Source organism: Hypanus sabinus, chromosome 23, assembly GCF_030144855.1.
Source record: "Hypanus sabinus isolate sHypSab1 chromosome 23, sHypSab1.hap1, whole genome shotgun sequence".
Lineage (NCBI taxonomy): Eukaryota > Metazoa > Chordata > Chondrichthyes > Myliobatiformes > Dasyatidae > Hypanus > Hypanus sabinus.
The window spans coordinates 22345002-22361774 of record NC_082728.1 but is presented as its reverse complement, the minus strand read 5'-3'; the positions used below and the strand labels follow the sequence as shown (position 1 = coordinate 22361774).

Below are 16773 nucleotides of genomic sequence, written 5' to 3'. Positions count from 1 at the left end.
CTTATTACATTAAAGGAAAACATCTTCTGTAAGGTGCCACATTTCATTTTTTTTATAGTTTTTATGCATTTCAATATGGATTGAGAACTCAATAGACTTATTGCATAGTTGAACAAGAAATAGTTAGTTTGGGGTGGGCAAGAAAGAAAGGTATCTCAATGGTATTTATTTGAAAATGCACAGAGCTTAATATTTAAGCAGAACAAGGTTAAAATTAATTTAAAAATGCTCATATCTGTACTACACAAATCAATGCTCTTTAAGATCAAAAATATAAGGACAATCAACACTAACACTTTCAGTGGAATTACAGCAACAGTTTACAGGCATAAATTCCCCTCAATTGTTTGCTCAAAGACATTTTACAAATACACATTTAATATATACATATTTGAGACTGAAATGTCCTTGCAATAATAGCAATGTCAAAGGCATCTCATACTGTCTCAATTCATATTTTCAATATAAGTTTCTAAACAGAATGACTGAAGAGACTTCCTTACCTCTAACGGTACACAGTGAACACATTTACCAAGAGGACCATGTCGACACCTATGAAAAACATAAATCAAAATGCTAACAGAGCCCCTAGGATAGAGTTTGATTTGTGTAAAACTCCATTAAAATTTCCACATAGAACAAAGGTACCATCTTCACAGTTTAGTTCTGGGATACAAATACAGGCTGAATTCCTTTCCACAGATTAAATAGCCTTTTGAAGTTATAAATAGGGCAGATTACGTTAGCTAATGGTGTTATTTATCAGTTGATCTGATCATTATCCAACGGCCTTATTGTATGAGGAGTTGTATACAACTCCTGGGGTTGGCGAGGGGTTGTAAGGGAGAAGTAGTTACAATAGTTGTAAGGGATACAATAGCAAACTCAGTCAGAATCCTGGGCCATTAAGTCATCAATGGAACCTTGAATTAACCCAAATGGTATGTGAAAGTTAAATTCAAGGAATAAAAATACATCATAATAACACCACCACAAAATCACCAGATCATCATTAATAGCCATCTGATCCATTCACATCCTTGAAGGAGGCAAACATGCTGGCCTTGTCTCGTTTAGACCATATGTGACTCAAAATTCACATTCAACTGGTTCAAATCAGGAGCAATTATGAAGTATTAAGTGCTGACATTGCCACAACATGAACAACCCATAAACAAAACATAAATAAGAGTGATGTTCAATTCATAAGATTTAAACATGTTAGACTCCAAAATGGAATAAATTAGCACCCGAGTCTTTGCCTCTTTTTTGGTGTGCAAAAGCCATATTTTCACAACTGGTTTAAAAAGGCATGGCAACATTTCAGCAGAAGCCATCAATTCTTCAGACTGTGGATAAAAGTGAAGAGGAAAAGGGAAAATTATTTTTAAAAATTAAATCTCCTAAGTGGTTAAATAGGGTGGTTGGGTGGAGATACGTCTCTACCAAAGGAGGTGTAAGGCGCTCTTTCTCTCCGCTAGCCTGCAGGTCACCCTTGGGCAAAGTGTAGCACCTGCTTAACTCCCTGATCAGTGTCATGTGAACCCAAGGGAGCAGGTGGTAAACGGTCATGGGAGCAGCTAGACCACATCACAAGTCCTGGTGATGTGACCACTGACGCCAGGCATACAATCTCTGAAGAATATTGATAATGGCTGGATTCACCTGCCCCATAAGGACACTGCCCAGAAGGTGGCAATGGCAAAGCAATACTGTAGAAAAATTTGTCAAGAACAATCATGGTCATGGAAAGACCAGGATCGTCTATGGCATATGACTCAGCACATAATGAATGAAGTGGTTAAATCTTAGATACAGAATTTTTTCTTGTAACTAGAGCGCTTCGTGGCTTATGAAATTAATAGTTACAAATCATAAAATGTAAGCTGATATTATTTATCAAGTAATTAGTGCAGTTCTATAGATTTCTGTTCAGAAAATCTTACTGTTGGTGGTCCCTGTTTCTATAAATCTTTCCATCTTGCTTGCTTAAATACTGATCAATTTCATCCTCCACAACATTCACAGAAGATGGGGTTAAAACTCGTGACCCTCCTTGAGCCTGGGTTGAAGTTTCCATGACCTGAGTAGAAGTCCCAGCATCACTGGATGGAAAGAGGTACAGCAAGTCTCCATGTCTAAGAAAAAAATATTAATAAATAATGAAATCAAACACAGATAATCACATTGGAACAATCCATTTTCAAGCTTTCTGTATACAAACAAAATTTAAAAACCCAATTTCCCTTGGAATATCTCTGCTCAGAGTATATAAAGATTTTTTTTATTAAGAGGCAAGCAATTTAAAAAATACATACCAAACTTAATTGCAAATAGTGTTTTGTGTTTATTGTAATTAGTGTTCATAGTTAATTTAAGATGGTTTTTGCTGAATGTTTTCTGACAAAATAACAATCTCTGATTCTTTATACATGTTACTAAATCTGTAGCTCAATGTTTAGGGTGCAAATGGTAAAACAACCTCCCGCTATTTCTTCATATTAATTATCTATAGCATTCACTTTATTTTTGGCTACATTATCTCTTACATAATGAGAAAAATAATCAGAACAGTGCCCCTTCATCTAATTGTTAATGCAATTTTTGTACTGAGGTTAAACGTCAAGCCTAGATATGATGGATTCCCAGCTGTTAAACAGATTAATAGACATGTTTAAAGTAACTGAAAATTGTTGCAACATTATCATTATTTACAGGAGTACTGAGATCTTGTTCATTTTCCTCTGCAAATGAAATCAGTTGATTTCATTGCTTTCCAACTGAAAACGGCAATAGAAGTTGTAATAGTTAAACGTCAACTGCATTCATCCTAAATAAACTGTCTACAATCTATTTTTTGAGACAATAAATAGCGTTTTTTCACGTGTAAGAATAAAACAAGTAAAATCTCCTCACCTCTATTCCACTAGGGCAACTCAGTCAAGGAAAATATGTGCAGGTGTTTCGTCCTCAATGACATATTAATTTAACTTCCATCAAATTAAGTAGACACATTTCTAAAACAAAATCTTGATTTTACTGCACTAGCAGAGACAATATATTCTATTATTATGTACACTCTATAATTGGCAACAACTGATGTCTTACACAACCTTTGTTTACATACAGTAGAACAGTACAGCACAATACAGGAACTTCAGCCACAAAGTTGCACTAAGATCAATCCTACTCCAAGATCAATCTAGCCCTTCCCTCTTACATAGGCCTCCATTTTTCTTTCATCCTACTTGTGCCTACTAAGAGTCTCTTAAATGTCCCCAATGTATCTGCCTCTACCATTCCCCTGGCAGCACATTCCACACACCTATCACTTCTCTGTAAAAAAAAAAGCTTGCCTCCAAAATCTCCCTATTTTCCTCCAATCATCTTTAAATTATGGCCCCTCATATTAGCCATTTCAATCTAAGACTCTGGCTGTCCACTCAATCTACGCCATTTATCATCTCATACACCTCTGTCAAGTCACCTTTCATCCCCTTCACTCCAAAGAGAATAGCGCTAGCTCACTCAACCTATCCTCATAACATACACTCTACAATCCAGGCAGCATTCTAGTAAATCTCCGCTGAACCCTCTCTAAAGCTACCAAATTCCTCCGATAATGAGGCAACTAGAACCGAACATAATATTCCAACTATGGTGTATTCTAAGTTTTACAAAACAGCAACATTACCTCACAGCTCTTTAACTCAATCCCCCAACTGATGAAGGTTTGAATAAGAACCCCTTTTGAAAGAATCACTTTCTCAATCATACTTGTAAAGCGTCAGTAAATTATTTTAAAAATCTAATAGCTAAATTGATGACAGGGGAGCAACATGTCCACTTTAATACTAAAACACTTCATCATCAATAACTTTGTTATTAACATATTTTAAAACATCACTTGGTCATACATTTCATTCCACACTTGTGGTTGTTTAAAAAATGCTCAAGAAAACATGAACAAATACCAATACGCACTTTATTTTAAGCAAAGAGAGTGATTTACTCGTTGTAGGGGAGATCTCTCCTGTTTTATTTCTGTTCAGATATACAGAAAAGCCATTGTTGGAACAGCCAAATTCCTTTGCAACCTAAAAAGAAAGTAACAAAACTAAATTATGATTTGGATTCAGAAAGAAAAAGTTTCTAACATTTTGCATGCTTATACTTAAGTGTGCAGCCACTGACCCACATTTATATATCCATCTACAAATGCAATATTAAGCACATATTTTTTGTGGACTATCAACCTTCTTTCTCCCCAATTTACTCAACATTTAATCTTCATATGGACACTGGGCTAAAATTGCTTTCAACTCTGCTGACTAATTCCAGCATTAGAACTCCTAAGACCCAGAGTTCAGTATTCAAAACATACCAATCTCCTATGTTTTAAAATGGGAAATGCTCTTATATTTTTGATTTTCTAATGTTTAGCAGCCCAAATCATGTGAATAATAAAATGGACCACATTTTCCAAGATCTTTCTGAGATTTTTATCATTGATGGACAGTGTTATGCATTTGGGCAAGATTGTTACAGGATCTTTTCCTCGTCAGTGTTGTTTGAGACATCCATTCTCTCATGGGCTTCAGTAGCTTCACTACTGGAGAATGTTTGATAAAAGTAAAATGCAACAATGTGATAAAAAAAGGAAGAATCAAGGCAAAAACAGTCTTCTCTGATATTGGTCATCTCCAAAATTGACTGTCTTACATACCCTTGAATTAAAATCATGGCTTGCAAGCAATTGTGAAACAAACATGAAAATTATAACGGATTTCTGTGGGCAGCTGAATTTTGGAGTGTTTCTGACTCTGATGTTTGGGAGAGACTAAGTTTTAAGTGAGATCAAAGGCCGCTGCAAATACGATCATGTCATCTGTAGCTCTGGATGGATGGATTCCAATGAGTTGGGAAGCAATTCCTCAATTATCAGGATGAGCTAACTAAGGACAATTCAAGTGTCAAGTTTCTGTTACGAAGAAAGCAGTGAGATGCCTCTGTAGCTACAACCATTCAATTTATCCCTTTGCCTGAAGATGTCATAATTACAACCATCTCTGGCACACACAACTTTTCTGAGAAATGAACAATGAGATTGTGAATTTGTTACTAAAGCTCAATAAAAATGTTGCTTGCTCTCAAGCCCCCATTATTTTTTAGATGGGATACAGCTATTTTAACTTTTTGCACATCAGGAACAGTGACAATGCTGATTAAAGAAGATTTCTATCGAACATGCTTACATTAAGGACAAAGCCACAGCTAAGGTTGGTCTTCAAAATGTTCCTTCCAATAATCACTGACTGGTTCTCTCCCTAGTAAGTTTACCTCCATTCCCGACTCCCAGATCAAAGCCTTGACAGCATCAAAGAACCCATGAACATCATTACTGTCAGCAAGTACTGAGCCTCCAGTATTCACTACATGAACCATTTTTTCTTCAGGTCCTGGGTTTTCTGCTTGACCTCTGGCTTTAACTCCCAGAAATGATGTTTCTTCTCCTTTGAGGAATGAAGGTGTTTAGAAATCTTGAACACTCAATCTTTGCAAAAAAACTAACTCCTGGACTTCCTGCTTCATTTCACGAACCCATTCCACGTAACAAGAACCACAAGAGCATTTTCATGGGTGCCAATTAGAGCATACTTCAAAGCAGCCATTAACCACAGACACTGTCTTCTGTAGGCTAGGAGTTGACAGGATGCCTGTGTTGTCTGAGAAGAGCTGACTTTATGGGGACCAGAGTGTTTTAATATTGATTCACTTGTGTCAAAGCTCCATTTGACACTATGTTCTGAGACCAGGTTGATAGAGGTAACAGAAAGAATAAGGCACCAGTCAGGCCAGTAGAGTTCTGCAAGATGGCACCAGTGAACCACAGTGTTGCTCTGTGGGGAATTACTACAACCCATCATGCTAGCAGTCGAATAAATATCAGTGCTTTGGCTCCAACCCCACAACCAATACACATTTTTGTCTCCAGCTCCACTGTACACCCAGCCAATGTTCCTAAAACAGGTCTTCAGCAAATTACCCAACCCACATTCCCAAACTCCTGCTGAAACAGTACACATGGGCAGCAACCACTGCCCTATCACACTTGGAAGAAATTCTCTGTGCTCCATATTATGAAATGCAGAGATTTAGCAGAAGGTATAAAAGATTACTACAATATCACAGGAACACCTGGCACTGCTCACACAAAACCACCGGAGTCTACAGTACTTCAGAGCATCAGGGTACACTGACCCCGTCCAGAGAAGGCAAGTGCACATACCTTTGAGCTGCAACTGCAGCTAGTAAGGGAGTGTCAGGTCACAAATTACAAGACAAGCATAATTAAAGTTTTGAAGAAAGGATGAAGGAGGGCTACTAGTGTAACGTACAGGATGGAGTATCATAGTGACCAAGATAACCTCAAAAACTAGCACTGGATTTTGGATGTTGTTTACAAACTGCTGCGCACAGACAGTGTGCCAGTTTAGATTTTACCTAAAATAGAGCAGGGAACACTATAGTTTACATTTTAGGCTGTGCAAAACTAGATCTAGATTATTGGTGGTTTGTTTCCCACAGATCTGTGAACCTTTAGGACAGATTGCCATCCTGTAGTGGAATTTGATTTGACCAAATTCTTATGTCAGTGTACTAGTTTCAACAAATTAGAGGTGTAGGGAAAAAAATTATCTATTTTTGTTTCCTAATGTTCCTACACCCCCACTTCCTCCCCAACATAGCCTGAGATTTTAAACCTGGTCCTAAAACCACTCTGAGAAATCGCATTACTTTAAGATGGCACAAACAGAACAGACAAGAGAATTCTGACCTGTCCATCATCCCACTGGCAACATTAATAAATGTTTGAGTAAAGCAATTAAAAAAGGGCTGTAGCGGTTTTTCTTTACAATAGCTTTGTTAAGTAATTTGGTCAGATGGGTAAATGTAAAGAATACACAAGTTTACTCTGAAAGAAATGTCCTTGAAAATAGCTCATTACCTTTTTCAAAAACTGGGCTCCAGTTTCTCGCTTCCCCACATTAATCCGTTTCATGCCATGTGGTGACTGGATGCGAACAATCTACAAAAAAAAATATGAGTACGTACAAAAATGTCAAAACTTATTAAAGCTTTTGCAACAGTGACATTAGATCCTTTATAATGTCCTAGATTAAACTGCAATTCAGAACATTAGATAGTTTCATTGACAATTATTTTTAAAAACAAAGACATCTTAAATAAAGCCCTGAAAACTAAAGTGCAGGTCTCTACACAGGTGAATTGATAAAACCACGACTGTCAGGTGTTACTTTCACATGACAGCAGTAGGCACAGAAAAGGGAATGCTCTTTTTATAGGAGATTGCTGGAGCTTTTAACCCTGTTATAAAGCTTTCTTCTTAATCAGAAGCAAGTCCCACTACTCCGGTGCTTAGCCTACCTAGTGGGCCTATATTGATTTGCTGCTGCGAAGACTATATATTGCAGTGTTACAAGTTAAGCAATATAACTATAACCAAAACTGCATATAAACAATTAATACCAAAGACAATGGGCAGTTAGCAGAGTCTTTGGAATGCTTTTTTGTCTTAATAAAGCATAGTGAAACTGGTCAATATATACACAAGTCAGACTATAAAGTTCTGCACTGATATATTAGTTCAGTTTTATAATCCATTACACAATATTGATCATTTTGCTAGCCACTAATTCACCCATGATTTGTAAACAGCTGGATTTTGAAATATTACAATTTATATAAAAATATCCACATTCCCTGACTTGCCATCTCAATATAATATCTATCATCAGCCATATGCATGACACAAAATGCTAGAGGAAATCGGGTCAAGCAGCATCTATGGAAAGGAATATTTGGAGCAGATGTTATGCCCAATGTTTAAGTATCGGTTTCTCTATTCCTCTTTTGTAAAAACAGCTTCACTCCCAGGACTTCTATATTAATTTATTACAATAGTCACAAATATCAAGCTGTTTCATTTGGTTATTCTCACAATAACAGTAGCAGGCCACACCATGATGACTAGTTCAATCACAAAGAGAAAGTCTACAAATGCTGGAAATCCAAGTAACACACACAAATTGCTAGAGGAATTCAGCAGGCCAGGCAGCATCTATGGAAGAGTACAGCTGGCGTCTCGGGCTGAGACCCTTCAACAGGACTTCTCAGCCCGAATCGTCAACTGTACTCTTTTCTGATAATGCTGCCTGGCCTGCTGAGTTCCTCCAGTATTGTGTGTCCGCGTGCATGTTGCTGTGACTAGTTCAATAGTTAATTGGCAGCATTTCTGTAGTTCTGAAGAAATTTTTTTGGCCCCAGTTGCTTTCTAATTCAATTTTATGAAAGACTGACAGGTCAGATCATTCCATAAATGGTAAGAACAATTCTCATATAAACACGCAAGTAACTTATCTCAAATACAGCTTGTATTTTCCTCTCTACTGTTGCTGTTCAGTTAACCTACCTCATAAGTAATGTTATACTGCCACATTACAGTTTGTGTTTTCTTTCACTGCTTAATGGACTGGATCTCACAGACTTTTCCCGGCCAACTTTGCACATTCACTTTCAAGTACAGAAGCCTGGGATGAAAGGACAGATGGCACTACAGCTGTTACTAGGCTTCATCACCCAGGACCAGCCTTACTGAACTCCCTGACATTACACTGGGAAATAGTCTCTCAGCTGTCACATCATCTGAAGTTCAACTAATTACAATGGGTATTCAAGGCCTACTGATTTGGAAAATGAAATACAGTGGATTCCAGTTAATAGGGACACATCGGGACCAGTACATTTTGGCTCAATTAAATGGCTGCCCCAATTAATGAGGTTTCATGGAAATAGTTAAAGGTATAAAAAAAAGACAAACTACTGTTTAAGTGAGTAACAAATTATGTATTTAAATGAAATACAAAAAAAAATTAGAACTACCATAAAAAGACAAACTACTCTATAACTGAGTAGCAAATTATGTATTTAAATGAAATACAGAATAAGTTAGAACTACCAATATTACTGATATTGGTAGCCATATCTGATGACAGAAATCCTGTGCAGGAGTTTTTAAAAGTGGAAAAGCAGTTCCACTGGGGCAGTGGAACTGAAATCCAGGTCCAGTGGGATGAGCAGACATCACAACCGGGGTCTTCCCTGGTCACAGTGGACAATCATGACCTCTTCCGTGTCTCATCATATGATTCGCTCTCTACATAGCATTGCAGAACTGCCTCCCTGGCCATTGAATTTCGTTAAAAATCTCATCCATCCAGTCAGCCAAAAGAAGTTCCTCATCTCACACGGCTAAGACCCACTGGCTACCCTCACGTGGTTTAGTTTGCCTGTTGAAGTGGTGTACCAGGGTATGACCACTGTTGTATACAAACACCTGAGAGCTACAAGTGAAGACCAAAGGTAATATTCACAATCAGAACCAGATTTAATATCACCTGCATATGTCAATGGTGTCAAGATGATTGTCGGAATTTACCTTCAAATTCTTCATGGTTCCTAACTTGAAATAGTGAAATAGTTTCACTATTTTCAATAGACAATAGACAACAGACAATAGGTGCAGGGGTAGGCCATTCGGCCCTTCTAGCCATCACCACCATTCACTGTGATCATGGCTGATTATACACAATCAGTACCCCGTTCCTGCCCTCTCCCCATATCCCTTGACCCTGCTATCTATAAGAGCTCTATCTAACTCTCTCTTGAATGCATCCAGAGACTTGGTCTCCACTGCCTTCTGGGGCACAGCATTCCACATATCCACCACTCTCTGGGTGAAAAAGTTTTTCCGCATCTCAGTTCTAAATGGCCTACCCCTTATTCTTAAACTGTGGCCTCTAGTTCTGGACTCACCCATCAGCGGGAACATGCTTCCTGCCTCCAGCGTGTCCAATCCCTTAATAATCTTATATGTCTCAATCAGATCCCCTCTGATCCTTCTAAATTCCAGTGTATACAAGCCCAGTCGCTCCAATCTTTCAACATATGACAGTCCCGCCATTCCCGGAATTAACCTTGTGAACCTACGCTGCACTCCCTCAATAGCAAGAATGTTCCTCCTCAAAATGGGAGACCAAAACTGCACACAATACTCCAGGTGGGGTCTCACCAGGGCCCTGTACAGCTGCAGAAGGACCTCTTCACTCCTATACTCAATTCCTCTTGTTATAAAGGCCAGCATGCCATTAGCTTTCTTCACTGCCTGCTGTACCTGCATGCTTGCTTTCATTGACTGATGTACAAGAACAGCTAGATCTCGTTGTACTTCCCCTTTTCCTAACTTGACTCCATTTAGATAGTAATCTGCCTTCCTGTTCTTGCCACCAAAGTGGATAACCTCTCATTCCTGTATGTTGCTGGGATTTCCAAGTCTGAATGATTGAAACCACAGTGTGCAAAACAGTTCTGAATTGTCTTAGTGTTTATTTCTTTCCAGCTATCAGCAACAAAAATCTCTGCTTTTTGAACACAAGCACGTGCAACTGACACAAGTTAGAAAATGTTCAGCAACAGTCTCCCAATTAAGTGACATATTGTCTGAAATAAAAAAAGGGATCCTGGATATTTTCTCGATTTGTTTTTTTTAAGTGTTATCCCAGGTAAGCAGCTGCCCTAATTAACTGATGACCCAATTAACCAGAATCCACAGTACTTTGCTTCTGGGTGAAGTTTCAAGATAATATTATAGAAAGATTTCAGAATGGAAGGGAGGCCTTTTGGTCCGTCATAGCCACTGGCTCTATGTTCCTAACTCTACCCATCAGCCATTACCAATGTTCTTTCAGTTGGTCCATTGCAGATTCCAACCAATGTAGCATTAAACAAGTTTTCCTCGTCCATTGCAGATTCTAACCAATGTAGCAGTAAACAAGTTTTCCTCCTCAATTCTGTACTTGCAGCTTCAAAGCAAATAAAACAACCCACTATCCATTCTGTGCAGATCCAACATCATTTTACACACTTCCCTCGGTCTTCTTAAAGCAAGCTGTCCCAGACTGTCTAAAGTCATCCTTCTAACTATAGGTCTTTTACCCTAGATCCAACCTCCTATTTATTCCTCCTCGGTGGATAATTCTAAAGATAAAGCTCTCGACCCAGTTATTTGCTGTGGAGGCAGGACTTCTACAGCTTATCTGTAATTGAGGTATGCGTTCTACATCTAGTGGAGGTATGTGTAAGTGTACAGAAACAGTCAGTGGAAAATTAGAGCAGAATGCTATTCATATGATAAACCACCAAATAATTTCAGAGGATTGTTTGTTGTATTTTCAAAATGTGGCTAAATGGATAACCAGTCAGGAGTGAAGGAGATACAAAAACACAAACAAAATAATACCCACATTTTTATTGGGTCGTTTAGTCAACAATGACATTTAAAGGGCAAATTTTTCTAATGACAGAAATTTTAAAATGTAAATTTATTGCAAATACTGAGTGACATGCAGTTATCAACATCATAATCATACAGCACAAAAATGGACCCTTTAGCCCAACTGGTCCATGCTAAACAAAATTTCAAACCTATTCCCCTGTGCTTGACCCATCTCTCTCTAAACAAGAGGCACCCAACCATTAACTGAGGGGTCTATGGATGTCAGGTTGGGAACCTCTCCTCTAAACCTCTTTTTGCTTGCCATGTACCTTTTAAGATGTTGTTAATATATCGGTGATTCAAAACACTAATTGCTCTGTATCATTCTATTAAAGGCCACAGAGCAAATGGATCAAATTTACAGTATATATCATAGGATCATAATGGCAAAGACCATCCAACTCACAGCCACTTTATTTGATTGTAGAACAACCTAACACAACTCTTCCATTGATGATAAATTCTAGATCCTAAACACCATCCACATGAAAAAAGTTTCAAATTCTCTTCCGTATCTATCCAGGGAGAAGAGCAGGACAAGTGCATTGCATTCAGAGCTACCCACCACGATCAGAGAAAATTGATGTTAAAACAAAAGTGTGAGTAGTAATCATGAGGACTGGATCAACTTTTAAAATAGGAAAGACTGGAGAAAAAAAGTAAGAAAATAAATTAGTAAAGTGTTTAAGACTTCAAAAAGTGTGCATAAAAGATAGAAACAAACATTTACATAGGCCTCAAACTATAATGGAAAGTGAGGAAACGGATACAAAGGCTGTCTAGTAATTTGCTGAGACTTCACTGTAGACAATATATATGACAGAACTACTGGAAAACAGAATCTGATGCAAGGACAAGACGGCTTTGGAGAAACTAATAATATGTTGAGCTTTATTGTCAGTATATATATACTGATTTGGCAAAGGCCAGAACATTAGGGATTGTTAGACATAGGTCATCCTTCAGGAATTACTGTTAGGTGATCAGCAGGCATTAATACTAAAGAGATTAAGTCTTCAAAAACTGTTCAAATGAAACTGCATGCAGTAATCAGTTATTTTTTTAAAAAGGAGAGCTACAGACACAAACAGTACTATTTACAGAGCCACCCACAGAGCACAAGCTACTGTGTCTGCAGCAGGAGCTGCTCATGGTTTGTAAGTTAACAAAACCATGAGAAATTCTTGTATGCATAAATCAAATGCATGACAACGTGGCTAAATTAATTAGTCTACCAGGTGTCGGACACTTTCAGTTATTTTGCATCATTGTGGCTGAGATTGTGGAAGGCTCCAGGCCAAGCTTATTTTGTTTATAGTCATAGGCATATTAATAAATGTATATTGGTCAGCTCAAGTCAGCCCTGACAACCCTAATTTTGGGTGTTAAGATTCATTATCTTCAGACCATCCACGTGAATTACTTTATCCCAGCAGAGGTGTTCGGCGTTCAGAGGTATTTTGTCAGTTATGGTGTTCCCATTGGAAATGTGTAACTCAAAGCAACCATCAGTGAGACACAAAATGTTTAAGTAAATAAAGGGGTTGTAGAAATTGAAATTGCATTAAATCACCTGCTGTATTTTTTTTAAAAAACAGTATAAAAACTCGATGTACTTTGGGTTCATGGAGATTCTGCTGAGAGGGTCTCAGAGAGAACTCCTGCTCCTCATGATAGGGTTTTTGCATCTGTGAGCTTCCAGGTTTCAGTGACTCCATTAGAGTCACAACGAGAGAACAGTAGAGCATACAATCTTGGTCCCTGTATCCAGAGGTTGTACTCGCAGAGTAGAACAAATTCCCTTGAATAATGCATTGCATAACCAAAAAAAAAAAATCAGTCCGTCTGCATACACTACATTACAGATGAGAGGCTGTTTCTCTGCACTGGAGAGTCTAGAACAAGGAGTTCTTGACTCAGAATAAAGAGATTGGCCATATTTTTATTAAATCACAATGAAAGCTGTTTCTTCTGGAGAATAATTCAAAACTGCTCTCTGAAAACACTGCCACACAATGTTGAAAGAGCTTCATTCATTTCATAATTCCTTTTCTTCGTATTATTTTGTAATTTATAGTAATTTTATGTATTTGCATTGCAAAACAACAAACTTAATGATAATAAACCTGATTCTGAATGATTTTGTCATAAAGTAATGGCAAAATGCTTCAAGTCAAGAAAATTCTAAACTTTCATTGATAATTGGGTGAACAATGCGTGCTGCAGTCACAAATACATCCAGGCTGACACCCACATGAGCCAGGAAGCAATAAGTGACCTGTAACCATTGTGGGAATACTTTCCAAAGAATAAAACAGTTGACGTTTGGGGCAGAGAACCTTCATCAGTCCTGGTGAAGGGTCTCAGCCCGAAGCGTTGTCTGCTTACTCTTTTCTACAGCATTTTGTGAGTGTCCTTCAGTTAGAAGGTTTTACATCTGCCACCTTCCCTTCAGTTCAAGAGTCCAATGAACTCTGCTTTCGTTCTCTGCTTCTTAAATTTCACGGTTTAAAGCAGTTTTAAATAGTGATTGGACTAAATTCCACAGCAAACTTCATACTACACATTAACTTGTCCATAGGTTTACAGTTTGACCATCCCAAATGTATGAGCAACCACTACATAATTGTTTCCAACCAAAACCCTACTGGAAATTTTCCATCCTTTGGTTTACTTGCTCAAATTACAATGACACATTAAGCCTTCCTCCCTGCCCAAAAATGCAAACTCATGCTGAATTTAACTCTAGAGAATACCAGCAACTCCTCTATTCAAACTTAACACAAACCAAGGATCCTGGCTTAACAAAGGGATCAATGAAAGCAGTTAAAATTGTCAAGCCTGTTGACGAGAGAGAGAAGAATGATATGGAATTAGTTAAATCTGACTGATCTTTCCACTGTTGCGTATTTCACTTGGAAATAGTATCTAGTTTTACTTATACCAGTTTAGTACACTATTCTGGGCAAGTACCTTATTCAAACAATTAACACTGACAGTATACACACGGAATTAGGAAATAAATAGAAATGTCGTGGTTTCATTCTCCAATAATCCGCGGAAGAGAATAGACACAATGACCAGCAGAAAACCCGGCAAGCAGGAGCCCGTGTATAGACGGACTCTGACCATTTTAAGGCTATGGGGAAGCGATGTTCAGAGCAAGGCTGAGGGTCGTGCCGCTCATTTGTACACGGTGGAGACAATTTTCGCCAGACTCCGGCCCACCGCTGCCAGCTCTGCTCCAGGCCCGCGGTTTATTCCCTCAAACTGCTGCCTCATAGCGCTGAACGCCGGGGCCGTGTCGGGCCTTCCTCTACAGCCGGCCCCGGGCAAGCTGATAACCAAGGGCTGGAGCGAGTCAAGCCCAGGCGGCGAAACACCGAACCTCAGCTAACTACTCACGATATTCTCCGCCATGTCGCTCCTCCACCGGCTCTTTTTTACCGAAAGATTAGCTTCAAATTTCTCCGTCACTCCGAGTGTCACCCGAAAAAGCCACCGCCGCCGCGCACTAGTGCGGTGTAAACAGATCCGCCGCACATATAGTCCCCTCCGCACTAGGAGAACTCTGCAACTAATCGCAATGCACAGTGCAGTCTCACCGTGTTATTCGAAGCTCAGTCACAAACTATTACACGTTGCATCTATAGAATATCCATTACATTGGTACAAATTATCCATAACATTTCATATTATGGGTTTATATCGCAAACTAGTAACTTGATATGATTTTATCCACGAATCATTGCCAGCTATAAATAACACCAAAGTAATGTAATGGTTAACGTTTTTTTTCTCTTCTTTTTTTCCTTACAATATGTAGTCAGAGAAAACCAGGAAATATTCCAACAATGAGATAGCATCCCGCAAATGGAATGGAAAGTAATCAGAAAGTTATTTTAATTAGAAATATTTGAAAAAATAACCTTAAAGGCAAAATAAACAGCAGATGCTGAAAATCTGAAATAAAACAGAAAATTCTGGGGATGGGAAAGGAAATGAATCATCATAACAACAGAAATGCTGGTAATCTGCAACAAGCCAGGCGGAACCTGTGGAAAGAGAAATGGAATTAATGTTTCAAGTTGAAGGCCCTTCATTTTTTACTTCCTTGTGACAACAGCTGGTGTTAAACAAGAATTTAATGCATTTCCTTCCCTTAGCTGGCACCAAAGGCCCGAAGTCTCCGCACCATGCACAGGCATTTCCTTTGTCCTCTCTCCCCTTCCCTTCCCTTGCAACCTGAAATCCACTTGTTTTCTCATTTTTACTACTCTAATGAGCAGTCATTGACTTGAAAAATTAACTCGTCGCAGATGCTATCTCACCCACTAAGTATACCAAACACGTTCTCCAAAAAAGACGAACGTCACACTGAAGCTGAAAGTTATCAGCGCCCATCATCACTGCAAGTTCATACAAAATTGGGCCCATTACTATTAGATAACATTTGTTATGATTTAAGGTAGCCCTGTATGAATGAATGGGGATAACTCCTAGTGTGTATATATTGTAGAAGATTCTGAAAAAAATCTGTTAAAAACAATAGTTGTTATAGTCTCTAAAGATTCTGAAAATGCTGAGGAAATTCTTTATAACCTAATAGAATGTTTAAATTTTTTCACCTATCATAAGAGATAACACATTGAAAGTTGAAAAGCTTGGATTCGATTTGAACTATGGATCATGGTTGGTGGACTAGCTGGTCTTTTCAACTTTCTTATATATTTAACATTTCTATAGGTGGTCCTGATGCAGGTGTGGTGAACTATGTGCCTGTCGGGACACGCCCCCTGCTGACTGCTCCTGTGGCTCCTCCCACAGGCCCCTGTATAAAGGAGATCTGCGGCCTGACGCTCGGCCTCAGTCTCCAGGACATTGTACGATAGACACTCACTCCTGGTTCCTTCTTCCAGTCAATAAAAGCCGATATCTCGCCTTACGTCTCAGTGTGAGTTATTGATGGTGCATCAAGGGCATGTGGAGTGTTTGATCAACTTCTAGATGTACTGTAGAATTTGGGAAAACATTATGAAAAACTTTGCCATATAGAATGAAATATAATACTTTAGGGGTATAATGTAAAGACAAGCTAAAACAATGAGAGCAAAGCAGAAATAGATTAAGTTCAAGTTTATGTTTGCTGCCACCTGACTGTGTACATATAACTAAACGAAGCAATGAAACAAGTCAGAAATGAAGGAGAAGTAAATCATCCTTGGAAAATCTTGGGGGGAATGATGATGTATGGAGGGAGGGGTGATGGGAGTGGATCCAAAGAGAATATATACTGGATGAGGTGTTCAAGTAAGGTTTGTGTGTATCTTCCAGGGCTCATTTCACAGACTACTTCT

General features: G+C 38.5%; 1 protein-coding gene across 1 annotated transcript in view; it reads right to left on the bottom strand.

Annotated features, from left to right (window-relative positions):
* The window catches only part of nploc4 (NPL4 homolog, ubiquitin recognition factor), a 52098-nt gene extending 37120 nt beyond the window's left edge, over positions 1 to 14978 (bottom strand). Inside the window, exons 1-5 of the mRNA XM_059948533.1 lie at positions 14822 to 14978; positions 7010 to 7090; positions 3985 to 4097; positions 1947 to 2138; positions 504 to 552 (exon numbers count right to left, since the gene is read on the bottom strand). Coding sequence (XP_059804516.1) covers positions 504 to 552; positions 1947 to 2138; positions 3985 to 4097; positions 7010 to 7090; positions 14822 to 14836 — 450 coding nt within the window. The 5' untranslated portion in view covers positions 14837 to 14978. The remainder of the gene's footprint in view (positions 1 to 503; positions 553 to 1946; positions 2139 to 3984; positions 4098 to 7009; positions 7091 to 14821) is intronic.
* Between the last annotated feature and the right edge of the window lie 1795 nt (positions 14979 to 16773).